Genomic DNA, 18,265 nt, shown 5'->3' with positions numbered 1-18,265 from the left:
ATTTCATTTTTTGACCATTTCGGTCAAGTTAAAGTTGACCGAAGGACAAATTTTTTCTATTTATCGTGATTTATATGCAAATTTTTCAAAACCGATAAAAGCTACAACCATGAGTTATTTTTTGTTGTATTCTACATGAAATTGTGCATATTTTCATGTATAACACTTTATGTAAGGCCCAATATAAAATGGTGGGAAAATTACAACAAGGTGACTCAAGCACATCTGAGATTTTCGGCCGAGTTACTGCGAGCGGAGGGAAGGAAAGTTTTTTTTCAAAAATTCACGTAAATCAAAATATTGTGCTAGAGACTTCCCGTTTGTTGCAAAATGAAGGTAATTGTTTGTATATTACTAGAATGTAAGAGTTTTAGCTTGCAATTGCATTTTTCAACCACTTTGGTAGAGTGAAATTTGACCGAAGGTTGAATTTTTTCTATTTATCGTGATTTATATGCAAATTTGTCAAAACTGATAAAAGCTACAACCATGAGTTATTTTTTGTTGTATTCTACATGAAATTGCGCACATTTTCATGCATAACACGTTATGTAAGGCCCAGTATAAAATGGTGGGAAAATTACAACAATGTGACTCAAGCATTTCTGAGATTTTCGGCCAAGTTACCGCGCGCCGAGGGAAGGGAAAAGTTTTTTTTCAGAATTTCACCATAAATCGAAATTTTGTGCTAGAGCCTTCCCGTTTGTTGCAAAATGAAGGTAAATGATTGAATAACACTAGAATGTTAGATTTTTTGCTTACCAAAAAATACCTATAAATATATATATTATATATATATTTTATATATATATATATATATATTTATATATATATATATATATATATACACAGGCGGCCCATGGTTAACAGCGCAATCACTCAACGGCGAATCGTTTTTTACGGCGGTCGTTAAAAATATTCATTAAAAAAATAAGGCATTTTAAAGGTATCTTTACGCCACAATTTTCAGTTAACAGCGCCGCTAGCGCCGTTGTCTAACGAGTTCATACATTTGTAGAAATGCCGTTCAGACCATAAAGGTTATGCAAATTATATTAACAAATTTTATGGAGAGTTATTACGTAGGTATTACGGTAAAATATATGCCTCTGACGCTGTTTTATGCCGAAAATATCGAGTTACGTAAGTGCAAATTTAGCTATGGATGTGTCGATTTATAAATGTTCATGCTTTTGTTTAAAAGGTGTATAAAAATGTATTATGTGGAAGGCATTTTTATTTCTGTACAGAAATATGATACAAAGGCAACTTTTGAAACTGCCCTTCACATTATCAAATACGATGTTTTTTCACTTTCTTGTGAGCCGCCGCCTGTCGCTCTTCCGAAAATATCGATTTAAAAAAAGTGCAAATTAGCGATCGATGTGTCGATTTTATAAATGTTTATGCTTTTATGTTTAAAATGTGTATGAAAATGTATTACGAATAGGGTATTTTTATTTCTGTGCAGAAATATGATAAAAAGGCAGCTTTTGAAACTGCCCTTCAAGTTATCGACTACGATGTTTTTTCAAGATCGTTCATGTATGCCGCCGTCTGCCGCTCTTCCGAAAATATAGAGTTAAAAAGAGTGCAAATTTAGCAATCGATGTGTCGATTTTTTAAATGTTTATGCTTTTATGTTTAAAATGTGTATGAAAATATATTATGTAAAGGTATTTTCATTTTTGTACAGAAATAATACAAATTAAGGCAGCCTTTGTAACTACGCTCCACGTTGTCAGGGGATGTTTTCATGTTCGTTCTTGTCCGCCAGTTCCGAAAAAGGCATTGTGTTATTTTATTAATTATGCATCTTTTCCATAAATCCTTTAAAAAGTTATACATTATTTCACTGTATCCAAGAATATTGTATGTATTCTCATATTATTGTATTTTAAAATACTACGGCAAATTTAAGCCCGTATTCCGCAGAGCGGCCAATGTTGTGGTTTGAAATCAGCTGATGAATACGAGTTTGTTTCACCATAACGCGATTCTGAGCGACTGCTTTTGCTTCTAGTTAGCATAAACGAATATCTAGATACCCTCAGGTTTGTTAGTTATGAAAAATACAAATTAGTTACAAATTTGGTATTTTTAGGTGGAAATATTTATTGAATATGTCTCGTTGTGAATGTGAACTACTTTTTTTTTCGTTAACATATTACGTTGGCGGCATGTTTATTGCGTAAAACATTACGTGATTCCGTTCGCAATAATCCTTTATACCATCGTAATACGAACTTTACGTTATTTATCTTACATCGGCGTGAAACCAACAGTAAAATGTGTTCTTTAAAGCACAGTAGTTTTGATTAAAATGATTTTATCCCAACTTTTATCTACGGTTGTGTTTGATGGCATACGTTTACTGCAGTTTTATCCTTTTTGCCGATGTACGATAATAGTCATTAGCAGCTTGAACCTTTTCTCAGCTTCAGTTATAACTAGGTTTAAATTTAACAGTATATTTCCCGATTGATCTTTAATCTATATTGATCTCTGATCTATAGCGAATAAAGTTATTACATTAAGATATCTCAGTTCTATTCTATACATAACACCATTTATAACAACTACGGTAATGTTGTACTGTAGTACGATGATTGAAATACAAGCCAAACGGATGTTATCCAGTTGGTTGTACTTAGAAAAAAGAAAAAAGTAGTTTCTCGTTCGGTTGTTCATGGCTGTACACGTTCACGCAACAAGTATAACGTTAAAACCATACTTTCATCATTCTCTTTTGCTGTTATTGAACTTATGTAACTAGAAGATGGATAAAGTTAGGCCATTGTAATTTGATCTCTCATAAAATCGGACTATCGTAATGATCGGAACCTGAACACTACAGCTACCTGTACACTGTATAAACTTTATTATATCTTTACATACTCTAGACACCCAAAAGTAATATATTATATATATATATATATATATATTATATATATATATATATATATATATATATATATATATATACATGTATATTTTTTATATATATATATATATATATATATATATATATATATATATAATATATATATATATATATATATATATATATATATATACATAGTATATTATATTATATATATATATATATATATTATATATATATATATTATATATATATATATTCTATATATATATATATATATATATATATATATATATATATATATATATATATATATATATATATATATATATATATATAATATATATATATATATAATATATATATATATATATATTATATATATATATATATATTATATACAGGCAGTCCCTGGGTTACGACGGGGTTTCCGTTCTTGAGACGCGTCGTAAGCCGGAACATCATAAAAAATCCTAAGAAAACCTTACTTTTAAAGCTTTTGGTGCATTGAAAACTGCATTCTTATTGCATTTTTCATCAAAAAAACCTTCAAATATTGATTATTTTGCATTTTTGGTGTCATATTTCTTCTACCAGATGAGTGTTGTAGGCGTCGTAACCCTGGAAATAATGTCTGATGCATATAATTGAGAAGCGCTTTAACCTCGGAACATCGTAACCCGAACCCGTCGTAACCCGGGGACTGCCTGTATATGCACCGTTACTGCCAACGGACCACCCTTCGGCGGTCTGCTGCGCCCTCCGATGTTCCTTGGGTAGGCACACTCCAATATATGACTGCAGTGTGGTACTTGCGGTCACATTCCCCGAACCTGCAAAGTGCTACCTTGCAGGTGCGACAAAAGTACCAGGTGTCTCTTCTTCTGCCATTCATATGGCACACCCGGCACCGTTTCTGCCTGCTCCCTTCTAGGAGCTCCAGTGTGTGATCCCCTGGCTGCAGCCAACACACAGGGTCCACTATCCGATGGGAAGTCGGAATCTGAGCGCGGGCAGGATCATCAAGGGCAGTGGCAGCAGGGGCGGCTGCAGCAGGACGACCGAGGTTGACCCTCCTAACATCTGCCCTTTCCTCTAGGGGCAGATCTGGAGCTCAGGGCCGGGGGCTGGTGATGGCCACTCATCGGGATTGAAGTTTATGAGGGCATTCCCAGCCACCTTGAGAAACTGGATGTGGGACAACCTCCGGAAGTCTGAATTGTACCCACAGCAGAGGATGTAGGCATTCTGGAGGCCCAACTGAAGTACGTATTTGAGGAGCTTCTGTGTCCACCTCTTGGTTCTCCTGGAGAAGGGATAATACTGGATGAGTTGATCAAAGAGATCAACTCCTCCCATGTGCCTATTGTAGTGCCCAATAACGGTAGGCCGCTGGACACGAAACTCCTCATACGTAACTTGGCCCTGCCGACGTGTCTTCTTCCGCTGTACGATCTCTTCTTGGATGGGCTCATGACTCGTCGTAATCATGGGCACGAGTTGGACCCCCTTCCAACAGATGACAAAGACATCTCCCATTGGCCGCCACTCTGTCTCTCCTCTTGTCAGATGTTGCGGCTGGCTAGCAAACCTCTTGAGGACATTCGGGGCCCCACGCACCATCCGAAGTGTACTACTGATGTGCACACCTGCTTCATACACTTCCTGGTCCAGGGATACCGAGTTATAATAATTATCCATAAACAGGTGGTATCCCTGGTTATGGAAACGATCCACAAGACCGAAGACAGTGTCACGCAGCATGGAGAAGACTCCGTAATATAAAATAATTTTATATCCATATTTCTTTGGCTTCTTGGGGTTGTACACTTTCATACTAAGATGTCCTTTGTAAGGCATCATCCCCTCATCCAAAGAAAGGTTCTTGGCAGGAACCATGAGAAACTGGCACCGTTCACGAATGTACTCCAACACTGGGCGGACTAAGATGAGGCGGTTGGGGTTATTCTGGGGTATGGCCCTTTGGTTGAAGGTGTTAAAATAACCGTCCAACGCCAGGAAACTATCAAGGGCCATAATGCTGGGCACATTGGTCGTACTTAAAAAAAATTCAGCCTCCAATATTGCCTGACGTCGGCAGCAGGCATCATTCCAAAAAAAATTTGGAGCCCCAAAAAATGCGCCATGTCCGTGAGGTTGCAGTCCTGCCAGCGATACAACAGCGTCGTCCGCAGTTCGTCATGGCAGTACCGAGCGTAGGCCGTCGTCTCTGCAACCAGGTATTCCAGCTATTCCCGCTTCAGGAACAGCTGAATGAACCCCAGAGCAGTGAGAGGAATAGGTACGGTGAGTCCAGGTGCTGCCGTGAATGGATGCATGTTACATGGGATGGGGTCCTCCGACCACCCCTCATCACTTTCAGATGTATGGCCTTCACCTAGGCTGGCGTGATGTTGCAACCTTCTATGGGGACATGCACGCACACGCGCACGTGCTCAGGTACGGCTTCGCACTCCCACCCCCCACTGGCCCATCTCACTCACTTTCGCCCCCGCTCTCTGTTTCATCCCCAACAACAAAACTCGACAACTCCTCTTCCTCCTCCTCAGGCTCTCCCTCATATGCACTAAAACCACTAAATTCCAGGTCATTTTCAGGCTGCGACTCCCGTACAGACATTTGGGGCAAATATTCATCATCACTTACATCGGGCGTGATGTCCTTGTCATTAGATGACCAACTGCCATCAAAATGAGGACTTGCGACCTGCTCTTGATCAAGCTCCAACAAGTACTCATCAATGTCCTTTTGTTGGAGGCCTCCCAAATGTCTATGAATGCCCCTCAGGATGCCCCGATGCTTCCTAGGGGTCGTAAAAGGGACACAATGTGGTCCTTGGACACTTTTGGCCACACGAGGCCGCACAACATGGCGTTGGGAAGCTGGGTCATCTTGGGTGCTTGGTCCCTCTCCAGCATCCAAGTCCAAAACTCACCTCACACGATCCCTACCGACAGGCAAAACGCGCCTTTTGCGCTCCTGACGATGTTGGGACATCTCTATGTACGTCCTGTTATGCCACAAATACTTTAACACTCGCAAAAGTTCTGCAAAACACGAATGCGGCAAGAGATCGCTCTCCGACAACACGTCGCTGATGCTTGCTGGTGCGAGAAGAACGCAATTCGCGCATGCGCGCCTGGGTAATGCTTGTAAACAAAACAACAGCTTGATCCGTGAACTCCCAGCATCCCTCAAGGCGCGTGATTTAAAATTTTTCGCAAACTAGGCCTATAACTATTTTTCCGCGAATATTTAAAAAAACTTTTGTAGTCGACGTATCGTACGTCAATTAAGCACCCGACAGACAATTTTAGTCAACGTATAATATGTCCAATCGACGTTTAAGGGTTAAGTACACTATTTTAAAATTATATAGTATAAAGTTATAAAATGATTTAAGTTAAAATATATGAGTAATAAAATTATAAAAAGCAGTATCATAACATAGCCAAGTAGAAGGCTAAGCCAGAAACTAGGTTATTTGTATGTGAAATTACCTTGCAAGACTATGTTTATCTAGAGGCTTCAGTTTTTAGGGATGTATTCTATATACCGGGATTTTCTGTGGTCCGGCAGTGGCCTGGTCCCAAGGTTTCTGGATTTAAGAGGTTGGACTGTATTACATATTTTCATTAAAACAATATGTACAATACAGTTCTGACATAGAAAAAGAGAGAGAGAGAGAGAGAGAGAGAGAGAGAGAGAGAGAGAGAGAGAGAGAGAGAGAGAGAGAGAGAGAGTAGCACAAAACTATATATTTTGTGAATGAGTATTGTTTATTATGAAAAATTATTTACTGTACTAATTACTGTACCATACTGTAATATTAAAGTATAGATACAGCAAAATACAGTAACACTTTTTTGTCTTTTGTTTATGCTCTGAGAATCAGTTGATGACCATTAAAAACTAATTTATGAGAGAGAGAGAGAGAGAGAGAGAGAGAGAGAGAGAGAGAGAGAGAGAGAGGGTGTTAAGTTAAGTACCCTATATCTTAGTTTTACCAGACCACTGAGCTGATTAACAGCTCTCCTAGGGCTGGCCTGAAGGATTAGATATTTTTAAGTGACTAGGAACCAATTAGTTACCTAGCAACGGGACCTACAGCTTATTGTGGGATCCGAACCACATTTTATCGAGAAATGAATTTCTATCACCAGAAATAAATTCCTATGGCTCCGCGTTGGCCGAGCCGAGAATCGAACTTCAGACCACTTGGTTGGTAGCTGAGCACAAAATGCACTTGGCCAAAGTGGAACTGAGAGAGAGAGAGAGAGAGAGAGAGAGAGAGAGAGAGAGAGAGAGAGAGAGAGAGAGAGGTTTTAAATTTCTTGCATAAGAAATTTGAATACTTTTAAATATTTTTATGGTGATTACATCAATACAGGGCAGCCATAGACATCTGGTAATACTAGCAACTGCTTCTCATGGGTGTATTGGCACTTGTAAGTTGCAAGAGTCCGATTTCACTCCACATATTCAATCCACTAAACTGATCACAGACTTTGGTTCCTTGCATACCTTAGTTCCCAAGAATTCTCATTGGATCCTGTAGGTCACAATCAGCTTTTTGAAGCTTTCAGCAGTCCAAACTTTGCTCCTTAATTATGACAAGAACTGTATAAAACAGATTTTATTTGTCCATATAAACAAACCTACCTATCATATAATAGTGCTTTCTTCCTGATGACACAGACCTTGCAATTAGCTTTCCAGCCTTAAAAGTTACTCATTTACTTGCTCTGGGTCTGAGGGTTTAGTTGTCTTACATGCAGAAACTACCACTCTTCGTCTGCCTATTTTAGAAAGGACTGTGGAGTCTGAAACATTCAAAGACCATGAATGTGGGTTGTTTGTGAGCGATGGTTTTGTATGGAAAAATCAGTTTTGTTTCATAAGAAAATATTTTGTATAGAGGAGCAGATGAGTAAAGTCATTTGAAAGTTTGGAGATAGTTTTGGAGGTGATCACTAAACAGGGCAATATCAATCATTTTGATGTAAAAAAAAATATCCCCTTTTAGTGCTTAAGAGATTAACTACAAAAATTTATACTTCCACTACAGCTTTCCATCTTTGGCCAGTTTTGTTATTTCATTTCAGGAGCATCTTTCACCTTTATCAAGAGCCAGAAAGCAGACCACGAAATTAGGCTTTCATGTTTTCAGTTATTAATGCTTTCTTCATATTTAGCTTCATTTTAAAAATAGACTGACTTTTGTAGCACTTTGATCCAGGAAAGATCTTGTTTATAGATCATAAGCTTTAGTTAATATTTTATATTTGACATTTTTTTACTTGCAATTTTACAGTTAATTTATTTGGCAGTGTGTAGTTGATTTGATTTGCAATGTCTTTTCCCATTGTTTGAACAAGATGTGTCTCCATATAAAAGATTTAAAAACCAATTACTATTCTTATCAAACCTTCAGTAACTTTTAGTAGTCTCATTAAATATGTTTTTAACTTTTTTTTTCTACATATGTACACAGTTGAAAATCATTCCACTACTCCTAGCCCCTTTCTGTGCATTGTAAAGGGAACAAGTAATAGCTGATGAGCCATTCCAAAAGCTAAAAAGAGCAAATTTGCCATTTGTGAAAAAGTAATAAAAAAAAGAATACATATGCTTATATCAAGTTTGCCAATAAAACTTGAAGCATGACCATCTGCTTACAATTGCTGTACTTGTAATTAGATATTTTTGCAGTTCTTAGTGAAATCAATAGTTAGGTCCACTGGTATCACTATTTGTGTATTACTCTGTGATCTGGTAAATTTTTTTGGTCCCAAGTGGGATGCTACTTACAGTGTGACTTGCATTGCACATTGTAGATGATACTAAAGGTTTTTAGCAGCATCCCTATGGCTTCAGCTGCACTGCTCTCTGCATTTTACTTTTCATCCTTTTCCTTTGATCTCTTCATAATTTGCTTTCCCACTTCTTTAACTTTACCTTGTTCCAGTCTTCACTTCTCTTTTATGAACAAATTCTTTGGACAAGTTTTGAAAGTCTGCAAAAATGATTCGGTGGTCTTATAAAACTAATTCTTAGTGATGATTATTATAAGTTCTAAGTAATAGTGATTAATTTAAGGAAAGACTGACATAGTGCTACAACTGTGACTTAGTGGTCTCATGAAACTGATTTATAGTGATGGTAATTATAAGTGCTAAGGGATAATGATTAATTTAAGGAAATACTGGCATAATGCTGTAGCCCTAGCAATTACTGGCCTACATCTTTGACTAGTTTCTCATGCAAAGTAAAGAAGAGCAGATGAATACTAAATTTTATGAGCACTTAGTAACAAAAAATACAAAATTCATTACATAATCACTTATTTGTCCCCTGAATAATCATTTAGCTGTTCAATGACTAATTTCAATGAATATCTCTGAGTCATATGAAGTGGATTTCTGATTATGTTGAGAAAATCTAAACATAAGGTGGTCATTGATTGTACATTATGTCAAAGACACAGTCCAGTACAGTTCATTTTTAAAATATATACTAATGTTTACTAGATACAATTAGGGATTGTAGAGACTGTTTTAAGCTTTTATAATTAAGCAAGTTTGTTGTATTTCCTATTTTCATCCAACAAAAAATCTAGCTTGGTTTTATCATTATTCTACTAATACAGTTTAACCCTCAGTTTTTTAAAGCTATAATTTGATTATAAAGATTCAAAGGAGTTAAATGTACCTTTTGAATTTTAGAAATAAGCCAAGTATTAAAGCCTACCTTATTCAAGTGGAAATGTCTAATTCCCAGGGCTGGGTAAGCATCTGGAGATGATGGTACATAATATACTTCGTGAACATTTTTAAATATTAAAAGCATAAATGAAGTATATACTTTATAAAGATACCAGTCTCTTTGATCATATTCCCCTAATCTTACACTACAATTAATTTAATAAAAAAAAAATTGATAAAACAGTTGGTTGTACAAAACTTTTAAAGTTTTTATTTTTTTATCTGTTGGATCTTACAAAGTATTTTATTTTGTTTGTTTAGTGTTGGAAGTTTTTATACTTTTTATAGTTTATTTCATTTCTATTTATGTTGGTTTTTCTTTATTTGTAGCCATTCTTTCAGGCGTAAAAGAGAGAAATCAGGAGATCAAGGGAGTCTACGTGGTCCATCCAAGGAACGCATTAGTTTGAGTGGCACCATACCTGTTGGCCCACCTTCATCTGAATCTATTGTGAACTCACATCCTTCAGTGTCTCCCAGTCAGGGCCAACTTTCACATCCTGGCAATAGATTGGGTCTTGGTACTGGTATGAATGACAGCCCATCCATGCCAACCTCTGGTTCAATGAGACCTGAACACCATGGCCTTGAACCTGATGCTATGCAGATGCAGCAACATCAGAGACCATCAGTGACCTCCATGATGGATCCTCCTGGTCCTAGTCATATTGAGTGTTCCACAGTTAATCCTTCATCTGTGGTATCAGTGGGGCCATCCTCTGGGTCACCTGTAGGGCCACCACCTGGGCCACTAATGGGTACTGTACGCATGACAATGACGTCTTCTCAACAACCTGTTCAGCCACAGATGGCTCCTCATATAACTCAAACTGCTCCAAGTAAGAATCAAGTTTCTTTCTTGGTTATCCCTTGATAATGGTTAAATGTCTTTTGGGAAAACTAAAACTACCTTAACTCTTGAATGTTATTTTTACTTCTTACTGGTATACTAATCAGAAATTGGGACTTGTGAGTTTAAATATGTTATGCATAAGTGCTTCAAAATGATTAGTAATATTGTGAATAGCCCTTTATTGTCTGAGTTTAGGATTTCCAGGTATGGGAAGTGGCCTAACTAGAATAGGGGCACCCAGAGGAGTGATGATTCGTCAGCCAGCTCCCCCTCCTCCACCATATCCTGGCCATCCCCCTCCTCCACCTTACCCCAGAACCCAGGTAAGATTAAATTTGTATGTTTCTGCCTTGATAAGCTTTCTTCGTTGTGGATGGCAGGATGTTGCCTGATGCAGGGATAGACTTTTTTATCATCATTATTATTGCTGTTTATTAGTATTTGTGAAGATTTTCTTAAACATCTTGGGTTTATATTTTGCCTGACATGTCCTTGATATGGTTGAATAGGTTACAGTATTGTCATACTGTGTAGGAATTAACTAAGGAAATCTTTTGCCAGTTGAGGAATTTGAGTAGAGGGAACAAACATTGGTTTTGCTAATCCATCCTTGTTGAAAGAAATGTGAATCCATTTTGTTAACAATTGGCAATAACAGCTTTTTTTATCAAGGCTTTTCAACGTGAGGAAAAGATTTTTAGTACATTCTATGTTTAAATGATGTCATTTATTATTGCCACTTCAGATAAAGTGGTAATTTGCTTTATAGGTTCATTTACATTAGTACATATTTTGTACAGAACATTGCATATCTTTTGAATTACAGGAGTAGGCACAGGGTACATCTGTTTTCATGGTTTATTATTTGAAAAATATTTGATATATGCTGACATTTACTACACTGTCCATGATATTGAGGATTTTGCTGCTTCCCCACAAACTGGGTTGTACACAATCTGAGATCTATTAGCAAGAGCTAACTAGATAATGTAAACTGAAGTCATTGTTGTATTTTGTAATGGTCACTAAGACAATGACTGTAGGTAGAATGAGTTATCGTTCTGGGATGAATCTTGTTATTTATATCATCCTATATATTAGAAATAGGAAATCATGTGTAACATATTTCCCTTTACCATTCATTCTCACATAGTTTGAAATATCTATTGGGCACATTGCCGTTGAAGTGACAAGTCATATAGATGATCATTATTTGGGCCATCATTAGCTCATCAGGGCAGTGGTCATTTGTATAATTTGACAAGAAGATGAAAGTTTGGGGAGCAAACAGAAGCATGATCTTTTTGGTCACATCTTGTTGATGACTTGACTGCTTTTACCTGCTTCGTGAATCCCTGTTTTAAGCTGCATTCTTACGAATGAATTGTTATAGCAATTATATCTTCCATCTCTACGTAACATTGCGGGAGGAAGTTTACACATTATTTATTAAGTCAGTTTGACCTTTGGTTTATGGTGCACAAGAAATCCAGGTCCTAGTGGGGTATGAACAACATTCTGGGTTACTTAGCTTCGCTCCACTGCTTGACTTTATAAATTAAATTTCATTATGTCACTTGTCACTAGGCCAAGAAGTAATTGGTTAGAATTGATGGTTCTAGTTGAAGTTCTCTGGATGATCTATAGTTTTTAATGATAGAAACCCTTGACATTTTGGGTATTCTCTTGGGGCTAGTACTGTCAGTGTACCTCACACCATGCATTGTAGGCATTACTTATGTTCTTTGCAGCGTCCCTTCGGTCACAGGCTGCAACCCCTTCCATTCCTTTTACTGTGCTTCTGTTCATATTCTTTTTCTTCTTCCATACTTTTCACCTCTTCCAAACAATTCTTTCTTAGTGCAACTGTGAGTCTTTCCTCTTGTTACACCTTAAAACCTTTTTGCTTTCATTTTCCCTTTCAGCACTGAATGAATTTATAGGTCACAGCACTTTGCATTTTAGTATTGTTGAACATTACTATTCATTTGGCACTAAAGTAGTTTGGAGAATACATTTATATATTTCTTTCTCAAGGTAGCCTGTTGTGGTTTCATTATTTCCTTACGAAAGAACTAGTTTACCTAGCTTATTGACCTTCTGGCAGAAATGGTAATTATTGATAGCCTGTAAGTTAAGTGGGACTCTTCTTGTGGGACAGCCCACCATTGTTGCCTAAGGTCACAGCACTGTTCTCAGTTTGACAGTATCAGTAATTTTTGTTGTTGTTATAATTGCTGTAGTGGCCGTGAGTAAGAATAAGTCAGGGTAATTTGGTCATATTACATATTATATGTAAAGAAAGTACGTACTACTATGTTTTTATTGTGTGTTGGGATGTAGGTTTAGAGTTTTTTTTATTGAATAGAATTAGAATTACTAGCTATGGAACACTATTAGGATTGCTATTTAAGGAACTGTATTGGAAGTGCTATTTATAGAATACTATTAATATAGCAGTGAAATATTTTTAAAAGAATGATTAAGGATTTCAACTTCACCAGATGTATTGACAGGCAGTGCTAGGTCAGTCCAATGACAAATGATGACAACATAGTGAAATACTTTTTGTGATAGATGGTACAGTGGTCCCTCTGCATTTGTGGGGGACGTGTACCACCCCCCCCCCCCCCCCCCCCCCCCCCCCCCCCCCCGGTGAATAGTTAGAATCCCGTGAATAGTTGGAACCCCTAAAAAATTTTTATACATGGTTTTTTCAATAGTTTTATCACAAAAAGTGGATTATATGATGAAATTGATAAAAAAAAAAAAAAAAAAAAAAAAAAGGAATTTCTGGATATTTCTCATAGAAAAATAATGCGAATAGGCGAATTTTCTGCGAATAATTGGGGGAAATGTTCCCAAGAGAAATCTGCGAATGCGTGAGTCAGTGAATCCGGAGAACATGAATATGAGGGGTCCACTGTATCATCATTTCTACTGATGTCATGTCAACAGTGTGCATCATGGGTACGAGAGCTTATTCAAGTTAGTTGAAATGGTATGGGCAAAATTGTTTTAGATGAAGATCTCAGAAATGGGAATGCTTACAGATGCAGTTCAGGCTGAAATTTCTCTGATATCAAGAAAATGTTTACAGTGTATGCATAGCCTAGTATTAGGTTTAAAGAAGTAGCCATTAGCTTGGATGTTTTGCTTGCAACATTCCCATTAGACAACCCATGTTGCATCAGAAATTGTGTTGCCAATTGTTAAATCATGCCTTCATGTTTCTTTGTAAAATAAGGATTCCTTATTAGCAAAACTTTTAGTATTTAGTACTGAAAAAATGTTTCACAGAATGCTTTACATAAGTATTTCTTTTACAAGTCCTAATTTTTCCAGAATATATAAAAGGCATTTATAGTGTGTAGGAGTCAATGGAAAACAGTTTTCCCACAGAGTGGCTAGAAGTTACTAAGAAAGCGAAACATGGATTAAGTGTTGATGTGGTTTACAAGACCTATATATTTTCTTGATCATGAATTTGGATTTTATATTTTTACCACATACACATTTATGAATACATGATATAGGTTTGTAGAATTGAACAGATTTAAGGAACATGTATAGAATATTTTAGTACTAAAAATAGCGAGCATTTTTATTTTGTCAGATACCTGGTAATTATAATTCCCTTCATGGCTTGACAGATGTTCTGCCTTTTTTCTGTAGTTCTAAGAGATTAGCATTAGAAGAGAGGTACACTTAAAAATATTGATGTTTTTATGACCCTTTAAATAATTGAATGTTAAAATGTTAGTAACATAATAGATTAACAAGTCACCAAGTTACATGATGGAATTGTGAGGAAAGTAAGTTGTATGGTGGCTGTATTAAAAAGTGTCTGTGTCAGAGTCTGCACCTTTCTCACTGACCAACTATGTACTGAGGTATATTTTCTCAATAAAGAGTAACTGAAATTATTTCAAAATGACAATTTGAATATAGTCAAAAACTATATTTTTGTAACACAAGAATTTTTGTCTGCCTTATGATCTGTAATCCCAGGTTTACCAGTATTTTCTTTTTGTGTAGAATTTGAGTGAGACAGCAAGAGTAGTGGGTAAGGAAGAGAGCTGTTATTGTAAGGTAAATGGGTTTGCAGGAAAAAAAGGTCTTTCTATGTTAGCAAAATATTGCATTATTCATTACAACCCCATTTATCATATATGCCTGTATCACAATTTATGAGTGGCACCATGGTGCTTGCATATGCCTATATGATTCAGTAAAGTGCTTCAGGACTGTACAAGTCAGGATCTAAGGCTGTGTTAGGTCATAGTTTTTATGAGTTCTCTGGACTAGAAAAAACCAGTACTACATATTGCATAAAACAAGGCATTTGTATATTTTAGAGTCCTGAAACAATTACCTACTTTCAACATGAGACATAGAAGACAATAACCCTAGAATCCTACACCTAAACAGGTGCAGTGAATGGTAGATAAGATTGAATTAAGATAAGGGTAAGAAGAATAATCTCCATCTTCATTGCACATACAAAACTTGTCCTGGCTCAGCTACCTGTCCTAACGAGTATGTGTAACATTCGTTAAATAAAAGTTAGCAAAGGTAGTAGAGAACCATTGAATTTCACTCTGTTGATAACAATGCATATGAAAATTAGGCACAATTATGTGTATCAATAGAAGTTATTGGTACACTTAAGTAAGCAAACAAAATAGCTACAAAATAAATATACAATAAAATAAGGTAATTACATATCTTAATACCAAAATATATGATAATACAGTAGTAACTCAGACTTTGAACTTAATCCATTCCATAAGGCTGCTCAAAGTGCAATTTGTTCAAAGTATGAAACAAATATTGCCATAGAAAGGGAATCAGGATGATTCATTCCAGCCAACCCAAAAAGTCCCCTTTTCACATTTTTTCTATTATTATTGTGTTCAGAAGTTAAATTAAGAGTGTAAAGTAATAAAACTATGTTACACAAAGTACAATTTTGTTTCCATAAATAAAGATAAATGCCACAAAGGAAAAATAAACGTCTGCAAGATCTTTTGACTTTAAAAGTCCTTTACTGAGCAGATACTGACATAAGTACGAGAAAAGACAATACAAGAAGGTTCGTATAACTGACAGATAGGGATTATAAAGGGATTAGTACCTAGAGTCCGACACACCTGGAAGATAAGAAACCTTCCCAAACAAGCATAAACAATGGGTACAATTAAAGGTTTAAGACAATCATCTCAGATACAATTTCCAGACAATTGTAGGATTATAGGTGACAGCTATTCGGAACTTGGTAAACAAAACCATATTCACAAAATATGACAGACATACATTACAACAAAATTTAAAAACTCTAAGGCAACTGATTTTTATTTAAGTCAGTAATTATATCTTTGAGGTCATTCTTAAACATGTTACAGATACAAGGGTCTAAATGAAAAAGGCCCCGACTAACATTGAAATTACAATGAAAAGTAAGTTGTATTAAAGCAGATTCTAAAAGATTTCGTGATAAGACATCTCTTGACCATGCAACTGTGGTGAAAATGGTGCTGGGGGATGGAGGGATGAGAGATGGGAACCCATTGAGGAAACCGAAATGGTTGCAGTAGGCAAAGGTTGATAACAAAGATTAATTATCCCACAGTACATCAACTCACTGACTTACTGTTGGCAAATGGCAGAATGTAAAATAAACCTGAGGATTTTGCAAACAAATGAGTAATAAGTAATGAATGCAAGAATAGGAAAGAGAGATTAAATAACTTATCACAAGGAAGTTGTTTAAACAAACAGTCCAAGGCTCGCAGAAGCTGAACGCAGCGCCAATCTGTTTATTATGGAGCCAAGTTACTTTTACAGTGGAAAAAATCATAAAAAGCAATTGTCACTAGATAGGTATTTTACCTTAACAAAAAGAAGTGATTTGGGCAAATATGGTATAAGTGAAAGAAATGAGTGAATAATCATCCCAGCCCAGCTGGTAAGTCAGTAGAATGCAGACCCTCTTCTTCCCTCTCCTCTCCTTTCTATCATCTCACTCAGCACACTGACTCAAGCAAGCCTTTTTTATTATTATTATTATACTCTATTGCAATTGATTGTTTTCATGCTTTATCATTGGTAAACTTATTGTGAAATAACATTTTGTTTTAATATGAATTGGTACTGCTTAACGTACATATTATAGTAAAGTTTTTAACAATATCACAACACCTGATAACTTAAAAGTATTCATTCATTATTCCTCAAAATAATGTTTCCTCCCTCTTATCTGAAGTTAGCTGTGCATCACTGCAATGACAAATAATTTTGTTAATTGTTTATGCTAAATTTTATTGGGAAAAGCTTTGTTCTTTCATTTATTATTTTATTGAATATTGTTAAAGTGTACTATCTCACTCAGTGCACCGAACACTGGCTCAATTAAGACTTTCTATTGCTTTTATATTTTATCATTATGTTAAGTTTATTGTTAAATTCCCTTTTTTATGTGAATTGTTACTACTTTTACATACATGCAGAAAATATTTCAACTATCTTTTCTCCTCAACAATATCACCACTCCCTCGTTCAGTCGCAAGTCAGCTGTGTGTGATGTCACCGCAGTGACGTACATCTTTATATGCTAAATTTTATATTAAAATGCTTTATTTTGTCTAATATGGTTATCATTCAACTATATATTGTAATTAAAAAAAGATGTTAATACAGTTTTTCTTGTAGGATGTAGTAGGCCGTCGAATAAAAGTATAAACAAGACAATCTGTCAGTTCGAAGTAGTACTAGCATTTGTTCAACATGTGAAACGTTTGACAAATGAGGTACCAGTGTATTAGAGAAAATAGGGAAGTGCCCAAAACAGTCAATTTTTTTAAGCCTATAAAAAATTGTTACAAGAAAAGTAAGTTCATGAAAGTGGTGAAAATTTTACATAAAAATTCCTTTAACCACTGAAGTAACACTGCAGCTGGCAGAATGTTGAGGCAATGTAAAACTTTTTATTGGTAAAGAGCCACATCAGTATGGAAGAAGTTCTTTGGTACCAATTGATTCTTTTTTTGTAAACGTGTGTATCTGATCACACCAGATATAAATTTTAATTTGACCTGTATTTTGTCCTGGACTACCTCTCAGGCCTTTTGCCAGTGAGGTATAAACTCTCAGTACTGTATATACTAGTTGGGCACATTTGACTGTACATTTCCTTCCTTCATCCAACATACATAACATGGTGGAACATTCAATGTATTTTCTTTTGAAATGCTAAATGAATGGGGAGAATCTTGCAATATGCTGGTTGCAATACGAAGAGCTGACAATAACTCCGAATCTACTGCACTTGCTACCTTCGATGAGGCTGCATCCCTTCTAGCTAAGAGGAGGTTACTCCACAAAGTACCGCTGGGGTGGCCTAGGTAAGAATGGCCTCTGCACAAGACTGTAGGAGTGTGATAAAGGAGGTAGAGCTAACAGACCCACTTTTGAAGCGGCATGCTATCTTGGCTACTGCAGTGGACCATAAGTCTAAACATGACACAGTCTGGGAGACGGAGGAAACGGTAGACTCCATATTGGAGGCCTCCTGGGAAGAAAGGGACAGACACTCATGCCTTATTTGTTCTGGAGTTAGCCCAGGCTCGAGACGGATCACAACATGATTAAGGTGGTATGGCATCAACTGAACAATGTTGGTGGAATAATATTTCCTATGCCACAGGAGAGGAGGAGAAAGGAACTTAGATGATCTACTCGATC

At 36.3% G+C, this 18,265-nt stretch overlaps 1 protein-coding gene across 8 annotated transcripts in view; it reads left to right on the top strand.

The window, feature by feature from the left end:
• LOC135206953 (histone-lysine N-methyltransferase 2C-like) overlaps positions 1–18,265 on the top strand; it is a 307,132-nt gene that overhangs the window by 190,703 nt on the left and 98,164 nt on the right. For 7 of the 8 annotated variants that reach the window (XM_064238492.1, XM_064238498.1, XM_064238497.1 and 4 more), the window contains 2 exons: positions 10,000–10,508; positions 10,718–10,845. In XM_064238492.1, the coding sequence (XP_064094562.1) occupies positions 10,000–10,508; positions 10,718–10,845 (637 nt within the window). The remainder of the gene's footprint in view (positions 1–9,999; positions 10,509–10,717; positions 10,846–18,265) is intronic. The other variant, XM_064238493.1, reaches the window with a different exon arrangement.

Source organism: Macrobrachium nipponense, chromosome 31 (genome assembly GCF_015104395.2).
Source record: "Macrobrachium nipponense isolate FS-2020 chromosome 31, ASM1510439v2, whole genome shotgun sequence".
NCBI classification, from domain to species: Eukaryota; Metazoa; Arthropoda; class Malacostraca; order Decapoda; family Palaemonidae; genus Macrobrachium; species Macrobrachium nipponense.
The sequence above is the reverse complement of the archived record's forward strand: the minus strand, read 5'-3'. Positions and strand labels throughout refer to the sequence as shown.